The 16341-nt window shown below is 58.6% G+C and overlaps 1 protein-coding gene across 2 annotated transcripts; it reads right to left on the reverse strand.

Annotated features, from left to right (window-relative positions):
• Positions 1–662: 662 nt before the first annotated feature.
• On the reverse strand, positions 663–13866 carry HM13 (histocompatibility minor 13). 2 transcript variants are annotated; one of them, XM_039563621.1, is made up of 13 exons: positions 13653–13866; positions 12231–12329; positions 10941–11023; positions 9763–9851; positions 8910–8995; positions 8672–8797; positions 6714–6771; positions 6034–6117; positions 5655–5691; positions 4564–4666; positions 3707–3792; positions 1588–1777; positions 663–948 (listed from the first exon to the last, which is right to left on the reverse strand). In XM_039563621.1, exons 1-12 carry the CDS (start codon positions 13830–13832, stop codon positions 1627–1629), a joined length of 1182 nt encoding a protein of 393 aa, XP_039419555.1. In that variant the 5' UTR covers positions 13833–13866; the 3' UTR covers positions 663–948; positions 1588–1626. The 2 variants fall into 2 exon arrangements, with proteins under 2 accessions (XP_039419555.1, XP_039419556.1); XM_039563622.1 differs by lacking the exon at positions 1588–1777.
• Positions 13867–16341: the final 2475 nt, after the last annotated feature.

The raw sequence follows: 16341 nt of genomic DNA on the forward strand, positions 1-16341 counted from the left end.
AGAGGGATGCAGGATCCTCCACATGTGGGCCCCCAGGAGGGGTAGGGAGGACACTGCCAGTGCTGCAGGACACAGGGCAGCTGGTCCCAGTGGAAGCCGAGGTTGATGCTGGAGCTGCCCCTGCCTGCAGCCCCTCCAGCCCCCATGCCTGCACCAGCATCCTCTGCCCATCCCAGCCCCAAGGGGTGCAGCATGGTGCCTGGCTCCCTGCAAGGAAGGGGGACAATCCATGCTGTCCTCACCCTGCTCCAGGGCTGGGTTTGGAGTCACCCACCCCTACCCCTCCCATTCCCTCTCCCCCAGGCCATGGAGGGTTAGCCTCAGCTCGACGAGCACCCCAGCAGCTGAGGCAGAGCACGTCCCCACCCTGTGGGGCTCCTGCATCCCGATCCCTGCTCAGCCACGCTGCTCTGGGGCCAAATCCCAGCTCAAACCCACACAGAGGTCAGTGACTGCAGCCCTAAATCTGGGTATCGCAAAGCAGGGGCCAGGCTGGGGGAAGGCCCAGTGCCAGAGGAGTGGGAGGGGGAAGGGGACGGTCACTTGGTCACTTGGAAACAGCCAGACAATGGCCACTGGCCCCACTGGGAGAAGGTGGGTGAGCTGGACACCAATCCCGGTGCCGGCTGGGCAGCTGAGCAGGGGCACGGCCACACCAGCACTCCTTCCTTCAACATGGTTTAATATGAGAGAAAGCAAATGCACAATACAAAATTTAAAAACCGGCATACATCGATACCCCACCTGGGTGGCTGCTCCGACACACACAACACGATGCTCTTGCACAATTGTTTCATCGTCTGTCACTTGCAGAGGGTCTTGAAGGGCCCCACCCCAGCAGCACTGGGTATGGCCCACGGGCAAGGTCACTTCTCCTTCTTGGAGGCTTCTGTTGGCTCTTCTTTGGAAGCCCCTGGCACCTCCTTGGGGGTTGAGCTCTCCTCGTAGCTGGGGACAAGAGGGACATGAGTGGGGCCAGCTCCTTCCTGGGGACAGAGCCCTCTGCCACGTGGGGACAGCCCAGCCTGTGGCCTTGGGGTCTGCCCTGCTGCTGCTGAGGACAAGGTGGGCTCCAGCCATCAGCCCCCAGCACAGGAAACCCCATGGGGCAGAGCCCAGGCAGGGAGATGAGGGATGCATCCCCCTCAGACATCTCCAAGGATAGGGTGGACCCAGCCAGGGGCCAGACTGTGCCCGAGGGTCTGTCCTTGTTCCCAAGAGCACTACTGGATATCCTGGATAGCACATGCTTTCCCTGGCTGAGCACTGGTGCCAGTGGGGCCGGTTAACAGGGGAACTGCAGCAAGACCAACAGCAGTGTTCCCTCCTGGGGTCGCACTCCTCCGGCTGCAAACCCCCTCCACCAGCAGCCCCAGGGCTCTAGCTAAGGAAACAGCAATGTTGCTCCAAGCAGAAAGGACAAGAGCTGGGATGTCAAATCCTCTTGCCCTTCCCAGTCTCCTCTCTCAGAACGGGAGAGAAGCTGGCCCACAGCAGCGCAGCAACAGCTCCAGCCTCTGCCCATGGAGCAAGGAGAGCTGGAAATACGGAGAGCTTGGACCAGGGAGAGCCAGGACCTGCCCCTACCTGGCCAGAGCGACAGACAAGAGGCCCCAGCAGCAGTGGCTACATGGCACTAGGGCTCTGCTGCCGACGTCGGCGGGGACAGGACAGTTTCTGCTGCATGGAATCAGCCAGGCTGGCCGGCGAGCCAGACACCGTGGGGAAGTGGGTAAGTCTTGGTGTGTGTGGCAAGATTTCAGCAGAGGATTCATAGCTGCAGGAGAGAGAGGAAGCAGGAAGGGAAAGACAAGGACAGAAAGGAGAGGGGGGAGAGAGAAAAAGCAGAAGAGTTTTGGAGTGAGAGCACTGAGAATGCACCACCCTGTGCAGGAAGCCTGGCACCCCCCTTCACCTGCTGGCACCCGCTGACCTCTCCTTGCCTGCAGACTCCAGGACAGGGCTGCAGCATGGAAAAGTGAGCACTGAAACTCAGGGATGAGGCAGCTCCCACTGGCATGAGCAGAGCCAGGCAGCCAGAACCAAAGGAGAGCAAGCCTGAGCAGTGGGGAGGTGGCAGTGGAGCAGCCCAGGGGCTGGGCAGGTCACAGGGAGATGCAGCAGACCCTGTCCTGCCACTCAAGGACAGCGTGCCCACAGCAGGTGTGAGGGGCAGGATGGGTTCCCACTGCTGAGGGAGGCAGAGCAGAGCTTCCCACCTAGCCTAGGGAGGTTTGGAAAGGCTGAGAGCCATAAAGCTGATCCCAGTGTCACCCACCTCTGCTCCACCAGCACCCCTTCCCTGGGCTGGCAGCATGGATCTGCTCACTCCCACCCTGCCTGCAGACCCTCACTGCTGTGAGACACCACGTGCAGGCAGAGACCACAGGAACTGCCAGCTCCAGGGAGGATCAGGGTGCAGTGAAGCAGCACAGCAGAGCTACACCTGGTGGGATTCCTGTGGTGGGAGCCACTGTCCTCCAGGCATCGGTCCCTCTGAATCCCACTTCCTCTGCCTGCAACTGGAGCCACTTCAAGGGAGGTCTGGCCCCACGGGTTGTCAAGTTTGCAACTCTCCAGCATCCTGCCCTTGCCCTGGCAACATTTTGCTGCTGGAACAGCTTGTGCTACTGCCCTGGGGGGTGGGGGGAAGAGGTGCACTAGCCCCTGGCTATCAGGCTCCCTGTGCTCCTTGCTGCCCAGTGGGCCCAGCCTCACAGCTCATCTCTCCCCAGTTTCCTGGCAGGAGGTGCTGCTGCTGTCAGCTGGTGAGTCACAGCACTGGGGAGAGCGGCTGCACGATCCCAGGTGCACAGGAAGGACGATCCCAGGACACTCAGCGCCTGCAGCAGTGATCGTCAGAAGCAAACATCAAAGGAGGGGCAGGTGCGGCAGGGCTGGGGATGGCCCAGCTGAGAGCCGCTGGGAACACACATACCTGCATCTCCCAGGGGAGGGAGGAGGGAGGACAGCTGGCTTCCCGTTGAGCCCTCTGAGCAGGCTGGGAGCTCAGGGAGGCTCCCTGGGGAAAGGGCACTGGGGAGGCTGGATGGCGCACAGCTCTGCTTTAGGATGTTCCCTCCCCTCCTCTGCATCAACCATCATTACTGTACTGAGCCACCACCAAGTCTCGAGCATGACAGAGAAACAGCTCCCAGGCAGGAGGCCAGAGCTGCCCACAGCATGGACAGGCTGAGGGAACAGCTGGAGCACAACAGCCCGGTCCCCCTTCCTCTGTATCCACAGTCTGTGGGGCAGGGAAACTGCTGCAAACCAGGAGACTTTGCCCAAGCAGGGAGGTTGGGATGTGCTCGAACCAGCCTTGGCTGCTCTCACAGCCAGCTCTGGCTCCACTTTTTCCCCACCCACAGGCCCTGGGACACAATGACCAAGTATCTCCACACCAGGTGTGCAGTCCCACCCTCCCCTGCCTGCCAGCGCATGGGAAGAGCCTGTCACTGGGGTGTAAAGCAATACCAGGTGCTGCCTGCTGGTACCACACCACAGCTCCCAGGAGGCGGCTGGAGCCAGGCCCGGCGTGTACAAACACAGACCCGCTCCCTCCACCCACGCACGTGCCGGCGCACACCCAGAGCATGCCCAGATGAACCCGTCCCTCCAGCTGTGCCCAGGCGTGGGAACATCTGCACGCTTCATGTGCTCCAGCGCCGCCGGCAAAACAGCTCCATCCCCAGCTGAGGCTCACCTGAACATTTCAGTTACTTCTCCCTTTGCCAAGGCCACGAGAAGTGGGAATCCAATGCAGGCGGGGACCAGGTACAGCAGCGCAGGCTGTGGGGAAGAAAAACAACTGTTAAACCAAACCACAAATCACCCCTTGGGAGGAGTGCAAGGTGAGCTCATGGCCTTGTCTCCTCTGCACCCATAGTGTCTGTCACACGGCTGCACAGATGGTTAACACCCCAAAAAGCAGCTTCAAGAGCTAAGTCAGAGCTGCAGCAGCATGAAGCCAGATTGGTATTAGGAGGAAATTCTTCCCTGTGAGCGGGGTGAGATCCTGGCACAGGCAGCCCAGAGAAGCTGTGGATGTTCAATCCTGGGAAGTGTTCAAGGCCAGGTTGGACAGGGCTTGGAGCAGCCTGGTCTAGTGGAAGGTGTCTCTGCCTGTGGCTGGGGAGCTGGGACAAGATGGTCTCCAAGGTCCCTTCCCAAACCTTTCTGGGATTCAGTGAAAGTCCTCACTGTGAGGTTCCAGTGGGCCATGAACACACTGAAGCCCCTGTGCAGACCACAGTGTATGGGCTCCCAAGGCCCCCTGCAGCACAGCCAGTGGGTGCTCAGGGCAGCTTGGCTGCAAAGAGCCAAAAAACACAGGGCCCCTGGCTGAGGGGCTGTTGGCAACAGGGAGCCTTGCCCCAAACAGGCCTCTGCTCCAGCTGGGCACAGGAGCTTTGGACAGGGAAAGGTACAGGCAGGCACTGGAAAATAAAAGCCAAGAGAAGAGGAATAAATCTTTTTCCTGGCAGGATGCAGAACTTCGTGGCCAAGCTGGCCTGACCCACTTGGATGTGCATCCACAGGAGGCAGCAGGGTGGAGCTCACCTGGGCGTGCTTGAAGATGTGCATGATGAATATGGTGAGGCCCAGCCCAAAGATGTAGGCCACAAAGCTGGTGTAGAAATACGTGTGCGTGTTCTTCTTCAGGCTGTAGGGAAAGGGAAGAGCTCAGTGACCTCAGGTCTGGAATGCCAGTGGCCGAAATGGAATTGGCCTGGTACTCTCAGCCATCTCCCACCATGCTGGAGTGTGGAGAGCAATGTTCTGCCTGTGCAGCCCCCGTGTTGTGCGAGCAGTGTGGGACTGGAGGCAGTAATACCCAGGTGAGGGGCTGGAGAAGGGAAGGACGCAAGCGATCCTGCTGCTGGATGGCAACTGGGAAGGGCTGGGGCTGGAACCCAGGGAGAAGACCCTGTTGTCTTGGTGGAGACTGGCCTGTCCCTGGCTCTAAGCAGTTGCTGTTTTATCACAGGGCAGGCTGTGAGAACTGGGATTCCCAGCAGGTGCAGGCAGGATGTGGGTGGCAACACCTGGAAGAGCTGGCACAGACCAGAGGGTCTTTGCAAGAGCAGTGGGAGGGGGGCCACACCACTGCAGTCACAGAGCACCCTGCTTCCCAGAGCCTTTCGGTGTGGGGCAACTGCTGCAGCCTGGCTGTAGGCGCAGCTTCCCTGGAGCTGCTTCCTCCAACGTCAGTGGTAACCTGGAGGCAGCCAGCACTGCCAGGCACTGATTTGCATCCACGCGAGCACTTCCCAGGTGCCAGCACTCCCAGCTCTTTCCCACGCTGTCACTGCTTTCTCTCACTGCCCTCCACTCCTTGGTTTCAGGGAGCTGGTGAGGCTCTCTGGGGCTGTTACATGCTGCTGCCCCGATTCCCATTCCTATGCTGCCTGCCCTACCTATGCCTGAACTCAAACCACTCATCCCCAGTGCTCAGGGCATACCCTGAGTCAGCCCCCTCTTCCAAGAGCTTTTCCTTTCCCCTGCCCTGCTCCCAAGTCCCTATGCCCAGCTCCAGAAGGGAGCACATGACTGCGCTCCTGGCTCCCCCATCTCTTCTTTCCCCTACAAAAGCAGCTCAAATATGCTGCAAGATCCAACCTGCCAGAGACCCTTCCCTGCCGCCTGCTCACCTGATATCAAACCGCAGCAGCAAGGCAATGAAGATCCCTGTAGGGAGAAGGAAACAATGAGGGGCTGGAAGCGGCAGAGAAGGGACAGCAAGGGGCCAGAGGAGCAGGGAAGGGACAGCGAGGGCCTGGAGCGGCAGGGCAGGCTGAGGAAGGCAGGGCAGGAGCCGCGGCGCTCCGGGGCCGGTGCCGTGCCCGGGGTGACAGTGCCCTCTCGTGGCACGCGGCACCGGGACAGCACCCGGACCTGCGGGGAGACTCCCAACCCACCGGAGACCCGCGCGGGGCTGCGCCTGGCCAAGGGCAGAGCGAGGCACCTGCTCAGCTCCCCGCAGCCCCCTCGAAGGAGATCCCAGTGCCGTCCCCGCTCTTCTGTCCTCACCCGGAATGACGATGTCTCCCAGTCCCAGCATGGCGAAGTTGTCAGCATCCAGCCCCTTCTCCAGCAGGTCCTGAGGGAAAACCACTGCGAGGGGCAGAGCGAAGCACAGTGAGGGGGAGTGTCCCCACCGAGTAGACCCCAGCCCCGCTGGGCCTGGCAAACAGGGACAAGAGCAGGGCAAGGGACCTGTTCCTGCCCTCAGCCCCCTCCTTCCCTGTAGCTCCCCTTGTTCTTTCTCTGACAATTCCAGGACAAGAAACCAAGGGGTCCCAGGACCCAAACTACTGCATGCTCCACAGCAGCACCAGTTCACCCCTCCTGCTGCTTTGGGGCTCTGTGGTTTTTTGGTTGTTTTTTTTTTGTGGGTTTTTTTTTTGTTTTGTTTTTGGTTTTGGTTTTTTTTTTTTTTTGTGGTGTTTATTTGGTTTGGACTCTTTTTTTGTAAAGGTGAAATTGTGCACTCCAAAGGTGCAGAGTGACCCAGACAGACCAGGGCTCTGCAAACCATCCCTCTCCAGAGACCTGCCTTGACTTGAGGCTGACCAATGACAGGGAGGAGGGGTCTCTAGCAGGAAATGTTCCTGCACACATCCCAGCCCGAGCCATCTCCAGAGGTGGAGGGTGGATGGGGCAGGGCCTGCAGCAGAACAGACCCCAACACACAGGGAAGATCTACTCACGTTTTATTGGCGCCTCGAATGATTTGGCAACTGTCACCATCACATTGGTGCCAAAGACCTACAACAGAGGAGCCCAAGGTGACCACAGCTGCACAGGAACACACACATGCTCAGCTACAGCCTCACCCCAGGGCCAGGAGTGGCCTCAGGGGCAGAAAACAGTCAAAGACCTGCCAAAATGTGGGTGCAGGAGCCCTGCAAGCCGGCCCACTGTCCGGGGGAGGAGACACATGACGGCACTGGAGGAGGTGGCCGCTTCATGGCTGTCCTGCTCTCAGAGCAGCATGGGGACAGCACTCACATGGCAGAGCTGCTACCCACCACCCAGCCCTGCACCTCGCTTCAGCTTTAATCAGTCAGCTCCATGGAAAGTCCAGTTGGAGGGCAGGAGCTCCCAGTGGAGCGTCCCAGCCTGGGAGCTTCCAGAAGGGACGGGGCAAGTGTCAGATCAGCTGCAGTGTGCTCTGAGGTCATTTACTTGCACGCCCCTATCAGCTGTAAATACTGGCAGTGTTTGGGGGGTGGACTGTAAACACTGAGGGCAGCCACCCTGACCTCTGCTCCTTTCCATCTCCAAGCCTCCAGTCCAGCAGGCACAAAAAACAGGTGCTAGTTAGCACTGGGTGAGCAAGATCCTGGAGCCTTGGATTAAAGGGAAATCTTAAAGCATCAGATTGACTCCCATAAGGTGCAGCAAGTTCTGAGCATTGTCACAGAGTGACAGGACTCCACACTGGGATCAGGGAAAAAAAACCACCACATGCAAATTCACCCCCAAGACTACGTGCGGGCAACAGCATCAACCCACTGAGATCTCCTTCCTCCTTGAAACCCTCCTGGGATCTCACTGTGATTAAATCCGTGCCAAGATCCAAGTGACCAGTTCCTGCAGAGGAGCACAGTAAGAGGGCCTCCACTTCAAGGCAGCCCTTCCGTAAGGGCAATACGATAATCCTTGGGGAAGCCGAGGTGGGAGACAGCCAGCAAATGGAGAGCAGAGGGGTGCACTCACTGCCTCCAAAGCACCGGGAAGATGCTCACACACTAAGCAGGGCCTGGGGCACCAGGTGTGCTAAGGCAGAAGGCTGAGTCCTCTCCAGCTGAGAGCTGTGGAGGAAGTGGCCCACAGGCTAAAAAACCACAGAGCCCAGAATGTTAACGAGCCTGGGAAACAGGGGCAGCACTGGCCAAGTACAAAACAACCCACAGTAGCCAGGTGTAAATATGGAGGGATTACACAGGCAGCTGCAGAGCTGCTGGACAGACCTCAGTGTATACAAGGCTCTCAGACATTTGGAAACATGGTGATTCAGAAGGTGGAGGCAGCAGGAAGGACTGGGGAATACAGACGTTACAAGGAGTCACATTCTCCATGCATGGAGCAGAGCACACGACTGTGTTCCTGCCTTCCCCTCCCCTTTCCTCTAAAAAAGCAGCTCAAATACACTGCAACAAATAAGGAAAACCTCAAAAGGAAAAAGTCAGGGTGCAGCATTGGCTGAGGAAAAGGGACTGGAGGCATTCCAAGGTCTGGTCCTCTGTGCAAGAGAACAGAAGGACACTAACGAAACCAGCAGATGAGAGAGCCAAGGCACAGCTCACACAAGCAGGCTCAGTGTGCCCCAGAGCAGCCTCCAGCCCACCCAACAGCTGTCAGGGATTGGGAAGACCATAGTGGGGAATATAGGACCAGATATGACACACACCAAGTACCCCTCAATAGCCCTGATGAGGTCCCTGCCAGCCCTGGACTCTCTGAGTGAGAGAATAAAAGAAAACATATTTGATGAGCCACATTCTGCCACTGTGGATTCTGTCATCAACCCTGCCACACCCCTCTGGGCTGAGAAAGTGAAAATTCTGACTGCAAGTGTGTGTCCAGCCAGCATGGTGCCTCCAGAAAGGCAGAATGCCAGATACATGCTTCCACCAATGGCCTGTGGAATGCTCCCGCTTACCCAGAACACGTCGTAGATGAAGAGGCCCCCAAGCAAGATACAGCCAGTGCTGACGTTGTTCAGGTGCAGCAGCTCCACCCCGTTGAGGGAGAATGCCAGCCCGAAGAGATTGTTGGCAATCCAGTGCTGAGAAGGACAGGAAAAAGAGATCTAGGTCCTGCTGCACATGGAATCCCCATCTTGCATGGAAATGGGTCCGTGTCTGATCCAGCCCAGTCCCCAGCTGTGCCTCATTTACCTTTCTCAGCAGGTACCAGACTCCCACAACACTGCTCAAGGCCAGGCACACAAGATCCTTGGTGTCAAACTCGTAATTCACTATTTCTGCAAGAAAACAGAGAAGTCAGACTTGGGGCAGGCCGGGCAGCTCCCCTTCCCGTGCAGGGCTGAGATGAGTGATTCCACAGCTGGGGAGCCCAGAGCTCAGTGCTCATGTCCCTAACGAGGGGACTGTATCCGTGGTACACACGTGCAAACCGCCTGGGAACAAGCAGTGGGCCCTGGAAAGCTCAGACCTTCTCCTTCAGCCAGACGCTGCACATGGACAGCACCCGCGGTCCTGCTGTCAATAAGGAAATCGGATTCAGGCACTGCCTAAGGCAGGGAGAGACAAATCTTCTCCCTCTTCCTGTGCCAGTTAACTCGTGGTGGTATCACCAGAAATACTCCTTTACCAGTAAAGCTACTACGGGGCAGGATACTTATCAAAAGCATCTTCTGCCAGTGCAAAGATCTGGCCCAGATAAGGCAGCACAAACCAGTCAGACCTGTGCTTTCCAAGGGGCTTAAATAAAGGCTGTGCTTTTAACAACAGCTATAGCTCCATCCCCCCTACAGCACTCTGGGAGGTGTTTCTGGGGTCTCCCTGCCAGCCAGAGGCAGCACAGAGGCAGAGTGCCAGCCCAGCTCTGCAGGGATACACGGGGCTCACACTGGCTATGGAAGCTCAGCGGGGAGCAAGAGGCGAGTCTTTGAGAAGGTTGTTTCAATGGGCTGAGAGTCATAAGACCAAAAAATAAAGAAAAAAAAAAAAAGAACAGTAAAGGCAGAAAACATTCAGGCTCCCCTGAAAGACCGGCGAGCCAACGTACCCTCCTTGCTCTCCCCGGAGCCCTGGGTGAAGAGGAGCTGGTACTGTTTGTTGGGGAAATTTGCAGGGAAGAATCTGTTCATCATGGGGCTGAAACGAGAGGTGCAGAGAAGGGCAGTTTGACAGAAACCCCGCAAGAGGTGCTGCCCAGCACCTCTGCATTTGAGGGGGCCCCATGCCCCCTCCCAAGATGGGGAAACACCAGGTTCTGCTCCACCAGGGACTGGCAGGAGCCACAGCAACTCATCCTGCACAGAGATCTGATCTGGCTGTATGTGACAGTCCCCCACATACTCCAGGGCAAGAAAATGGAGCATCACCCACAAGAAAGAAGGACCCACCCCAGACCCCAGCAAATGCCCCCCAGCAGTCCTCTGGGTACCCAGCACTGGCTGGGCCATCAGTGACTGGGTCTGCTGCAGAGCCAGAAGCAGAGCAAAGCCCTTGCCCAGCACCAGTCTAGGGAAAGCATCTGGTCCCCAGTGCCCCAGAGCTCAGGAAACAGGAAACCAGTTCGACTTTTTCGGTTACTGAAACAGCCTGAGCTTTCAACACCTCATGCCATGCACTGCCACGAGAGGCCAGGGACGTTACCATGAGCTCCAGCTGCCTCTGTCACCCATCCCAATAAGGGTGCTGAAGAGCTCTTTCCTCTGCAGGGCAGCAAGAGGGGTTTAAGTTGGATATCAGGAAAAGGTTCTTCACCCAGAGGGTGGCTGGGCTCTGTTACAGACTCCCCAGGGATATGGTCATGGCCCCGAGCCTGCCAGATTTCAAGAACTGTTTGGAAAACACTCTTAGGAAAACGGTGGGATTTTTGGAGTTGTCCTGTGAAGGGTCGGAAGTTGGACTCGATCCTTGTGGGTCCCTTCCAACTCAGGATATTCTGATTCTGTGATGCTGAGCCACTGAAACTCCTCAGGGTGAGTTGGCCTTGTCCCATCATAGCATCCACTCACACTTCCACAAGCTCTCCCAGTGATGCTGTATGGGGTGCTGGCTTCCCAGGACCCCCAGGGCCTTGGTTCCCACCACCAAGGGACAACACCCTAAGAGGCTGGGCAAATACCCTAAAGACCTGGCTCTGCTGCAGGGTAATGGTGCTCTAAAACCCTCCCAATAAAATGAACTGAAGCCTTGGGTAGCCCTGTGCCAGTCACACCTATCCTTGTGCTGTACCTGATAGTGTGGGACAGGGCCAGGATCCCCAGCACAAAGAAATACATGGAAAGCAGAAGATTGATGTACTCTTGAGAGAATATCTGCAAGACAAAACCACACAGGGGTTAGTTAACACAGCATCCTCCCCATCCTCATGCTCCTGTTGGCAGCAGCTGTGTCAGTGCTCCAGGGAGATGAGAAGAATAACTGGAATAACCCAAATTCCTGCATGCTGAGGGAGAATATGTTGGAAATAGCCATGTGCTCAAAGAACAAGCACAATGGGCCCGTGAGCTGTTGTGCATCTGTGAGCTGCAGAAAGGAGGCCAGAGCTTCCCCTGCAGAGCAGGGAGTGAGGCACCGCTACCAGGGGCTGCCCAGGCCCAGGGCAGCAGCAGCATCCCCTGCCCTAATTAAACAGGGCATTATTAAAACTCCTGCCCTCCAAGACACACGCTCCCTTACTGAATCATACACCTACAAACCAGCGTGGAGGGATCCTGGGGCCCTCCCTGCTCTCCTGGAAGGGGGATGCTGGAATAGGAGAGCACATGGCACACAGCCATTGGCAGAGAAGGGACTGATCTGCACCATTCCCAACTCTGCACCTTAACCCTCACCTCCTGGACAACCAGGAGCACCCTGGCACCTTGCAGCTCTCCCAAAACAGCACAGCTGGAACCTGCCATGCCCATGGACTACTCTGCGCTACAGCCCTACAGCTCTCCAGACCCCTCTGGGACCTCAGCCACGTGCCAGACCTGCATAGGTAGCCCAAGGTGCTTGAGGCCAAGACACCTTCTCCACATCAACAAAAGCACATGCTGCTAAGAGCTCCCATCCACTACTCAGGTCATCTGACTCTGCCTGTGGGCTCTGAACGTCTGAAAGACTTCACCTGATCACACAGGGGCTCCCCCAGACTTGCAGCCAACGTGGCTCCAGGAGCACAGCACGGAGCACAACACAGAGGCAGCAGCATTTACCCCTCAGAGTCCCTGGCACCCTCTGGCTGCAGCCTGTGCCCTGTCACGTTGGCCCACGAAGGCAGGAAGAGCTCAGGGCTATTTGCTTCTCGGCAGCTCTCCAGAACCAACCTGTGCACAAACAGGCTCTGATTTCCCCCAAGCTGTGACAATTCAGGCAAGAACTGACGTCCTCCTGCGCGGTGACACCAAAGAGCTCGATCTGTGCAGCCTTACACACCTTCTGCCCCAACACTAAGGGCCAAACCCAGAGTCAACCCATTATGGGAGCTCCTACCAGGCAGGAGGACGTCCTGCCCCAGCTCCAGTGCCACTCACTTACTTTAAAGAAGAGGTAGAGCCCCAGGAGGGTGCAACTGGCAACAATGGGAAAGCGAGCAGCGTCTCGGCTGGTAATGGTCTCTGGCATCTCCGAGGAGTTCTGGGGAGGGAAGGAGAGGACAGGAATGGATCAGCCCCTGCTCTGGCTTCACACCTGAGCAGGGGGGGTGAACAGACACAACACGCAGGGCTCCACAGTGGGTTCGAGAGGGACAAAACACCCACTGGCCCCTGCTGTATCTGGAGGTGAGCCTGTGTCAGAGGCAGAGCCTGAGATGGAAAACACAAACCTTGCACTTGTCCTTCCCAGGGCAGCCACAATTTACTGCTTTTCTTCTCTTGGAGAAGGAAAAAATCCCTGTGCTGGCGTTGTTCCTTTCTCCCCTACCCAGAGGGGAGCTGGGCTCCCTCACCGCTCACGCCCAGCCAGCCCCATCTGTGCCACCATCTGTGATCACCCTGCGCACGACACGTCTCTCCAGCCACCTTCTCATCCCTCACCTTGCTCTTGGGACACTTCTCGTGCACAAAAGCCCCAGATTTATAAACCCCTTCCAAGACATCTTTGCACCAGCTCAAACAGCCCCTTTCAAACCATTTCCCACAGGAGACCTTCAGCTTTCCAAGGAGGCAGAGGGCTGCCTGTCTTCTGCCTGTTCCCTGCCTGCTCCAGACCCAGCTGGCTGCTGCTCAGAGATCTAATCTCACTCAGGCAAACACCTGCGGCCAGCACAGATCGAGGACACCTCAGAAGCCCTTGTGCAGCTTATCCCAGGCACAGCAGTTGTCCCGTGCTGTGCCCAGCAGTGCAGAGGCACCCAAATTCCTGCTGCTCACTGCAGAGTGAGAGATGAGAACCCCCCGCCTTGAACCACGGCTGGGCTCTGCTCACAACTCCCCACCGCCTGGGCTGCCAGAAGCCCCTCAAGATCAGCTGAAGCCCCTAATATGAGGCTTAAGGGCACACAAGGAGATTTTAAAAATAGTAATAGATCAGACTGTGTAAAACAGTCTTCCCTCCTGAGCTACAGCAGCCCAAGTGTTGGGATTTAAGTCCCTGCTGTGAGATGCAGAGAACAGCGGGAGGGATACCGGGACAGGGCAGGCTGTGCCACAGGAGAGCACCCCCGAACCAGCCCCAGTGCCGCGGGGCAAAGCCACACACGAGTCCCACCAACACAGCTCCTCTTGAGGAGGGACAAGGGACGGTTGTGTTTTGCAGCACTTGAATTTATCGAGGCGGTGAGGACGTGGCTAAAGAAGCCCCGGGGAAAGCCAACTCTCTCCCCGGCGTCCCCTGCATCTCCAGGCCCAGGGCTGGGGACATGCAGCTGCCGGTCCTCCCGTGGAACGGGGCGCCCGAAGGAAACCCTTAGGGAGAGGCGAGGCCTACAGGCCCGGCTGCCCCGAGCCGCGGGGGTACCTTGCTCTTGGCGCAGCTGACGGAGCGCAGCGCCCCGAAGAAGATGGGCAGCAGCGCCATGAGGACGAGGCTGCCGTAGGCCAGCGCCATGCCCTCGGGGGTGGCGGGCGGGCGGGCGGGGGTCCCGGCCCCGGGCGCGGCCCCGGCGGCGCTGCCGTTGTGCGCCGCGGGCTCCTCCATGGCGGCTGCTCCCACCGCGGTCCGCACCGACACGTCCCCTTACCGGCCGGAAGTGCGTCACGCGTAGCGGCGCTGAGGCCGGCCCCGCCCCGCGGCCCCGCTGCCAGGAGCCGGGCAGCGCTCGGGGCCGGGCCGCGCTCGGGGCCGCGCCGCGCTCTGGAGCCGGGCAGCGCTCGGGGCCGGGCCGCGCTCGGGGCCGCGCCGCGCTCTGGAGCCGGGCAGCGCTCGGGGCCGCGCAGCGCTCGGGCCCTCCCTGCCCAGCCCCCGCTGTGTGAAGGGCAGGGGAGAGCCCGAGGAGGCGCCTCGTGGTTTCCCGCAGCCCCTCCCCGAGCACGAGCTCGGTGGCAGCTCTCTGTGCCATAGACCCGAGGGAGTTGGGTTGGGGGCTGCTGGGATGCTCTGGGTTTTCCTGCCCTTCACCGTTTTCCAAGGACCTCCCCCCCCCGTTTTTGGGAATCCTCTTGACTGTTCCCAGCCCGCCCGTGGTCAGAGCCAACAGTCCCTTTGTAAAATGCCTTATAAATGGCAGCAAATTCTCCCCGTGCACTGGACTGGGACCAGGGTTCTGGTGGAAAATTGGCCGAAATGTGTGTTTTTCTCACAAATACTCCAAGCCACTGGCAGCTCGGCTGTGCCACCTTTTCCTCCTCCTCCTCCTCGCTGGGATGAAAGTCTGCTGAGGAGCAAAAACTGGTAAAGATCTGAGCACAGTGAAATGCTGCTGCCCCCAGTTTAGATCTGAGCCATGGGCAGGAGATGGGAGCACAGCAGGGATTAAAACACAAGTCTTTGATTTTTTTTTTTATATGTCTTTTAAATTTTATATTTTAAATAGAAGGAATCTATTTCAGGACCGGGGTGATTCATAGTTCCATGTTTCAGGCGGAGGCCAGATGGGAAGGCCTCCTGGGAGCCCCTCTCTGCGGGGTTGGCCTCCTGCCCGGGATGCTGCCCTCTCCCTCTGACTGCTACTCCCACAGCGGAGAAGGATGGGCAGCAGCAGGCAGTGTGCCCTGCACCCCACTGCATCCCACCCTGCTGCCTGCCGTGGCCCAGCCTGGCACAGCACAGCTCCTGACCCTGTCACTACCCCTTCCGAGGGTCCATCTGCCTTCTAAATCCCAGCCTGGCTTGGGAATCCTCACAAAGGGTGGGTGGGGTTGCTGTGCAGAGTGAGAGGGGAGAGTCTGGGGCTGCTGTCCCAGGGTGGCCGTGTGCCAGCGAGGAGCCAGCGGGGTCCCATGGGGGTGGGAGCAGGGTGGTGGGCACCGGGGCTGGTAGCACTGGGGACTGGGGGAGATTGTACTACGGCTGGTGGCCACGCAGGGATGGATGGCATTGGGACCGATGGCCACCCAGGGGCCGATGGCACTGGGATGGCTCCGAGAGCACTCGCTGGAGCAGCCGGTACCATCGAGACCCGGCACCACCTTCCCCAGGGCTGGGCCCAGGCGATCCCTGGTCCCCTGCCAGCACCTCTTCCTTCCACCCTCCCTCCATTTCCCAGCACCTCACCATCGCCCCCCTTGGCCTCTCCTCCCACTCCTCCCATCCTCCAGCACGGCCGCATTTTTCTGGGTTTGAGCTCATTCTTTCCACTCCCCTCTCTGCTGACTGCCAACTTTCCATCCCATGGCCCCCCCTCCCCCGTCTCCTGCCACAGGGAAACACCAGCTGCAGCTGCGGGAGGGACCGGCAGCAGCAAGGAGCCCCTGTCCCTCAGGTGCAGCCCCCAACCCCGGCGTGGCTGACGCTGTGTGAACCACGGCATCGCCTCCAGCAGCACCAGGAATCGCTGTGCCAGGAGCTCCAGGGCAGAGCAGTAGGAGCAGAGCAGCAGCAAGGATGGAACAGCAATGCCATGGGCACTAAGCAGCACAGAAAAAAAACCTGAGCACCCATCTCCCCATTTCTGAGGACAAAGCTAGGGATTTGCACCTCTGGAGAGGTGAGACTGAGACTCTGAGAGGAGAGACTCAGAGAGTCTCTCTCTGGAGAGACTGTTTTCCCATAGGGACAGGGTGCTGCCCCATCCCAGTGTCCCATTTGTGCCAGCCACAGCCCGTGGTTCCCCACGGTCTGACCACAGAGCGAGCGGAAACTCCCGACCTGCGTAGGAGGGCACCCCTGATCCTCCCTGGCATTGAGCCCGGGGTCCTGAGCAGGTTCCCTCATGGAATCCCAGCTGCTGGATGGCAGCACAGCCTAAAAACAACAGGCAAAGCCCACACGGCTCCAGCATTGCCTCCCTGGGTGCCCAGGGTCACTCCCTGCTTGCTGCAGCCAAGCACGTCCCTTCCTGGCTGTGCCATTCCGCTCGGCTCCTGCTCCCTGCCCCTTCCCGGGGCACCAGGAGCCACCAAGCGCCCGGCTCCCTGCCCAGACTGCAGCTCCCACGGTGCTCAGGAGCTTGAAACCTGCAGGTCAGCAGAGCTCAGCCCTTCCCAGAGGCTTTTCCAGAGCTGGGAGGTGCAGGGGTCTTCACAGGGGATGATGCTGGACCCCTGGG

This window comes from Corvus cornix, chromosome 20, assembly GCF_000738735.6.
Source record: "Corvus cornix cornix isolate S_Up_H32 chromosome 20, ASM73873v5, whole genome shotgun sequence".
Classification (NCBI taxonomy): domain Eukaryota; kingdom Metazoa; phylum Chordata; class Aves; order Passeriformes; family Corvidae; genus Corvus; species Corvus cornix.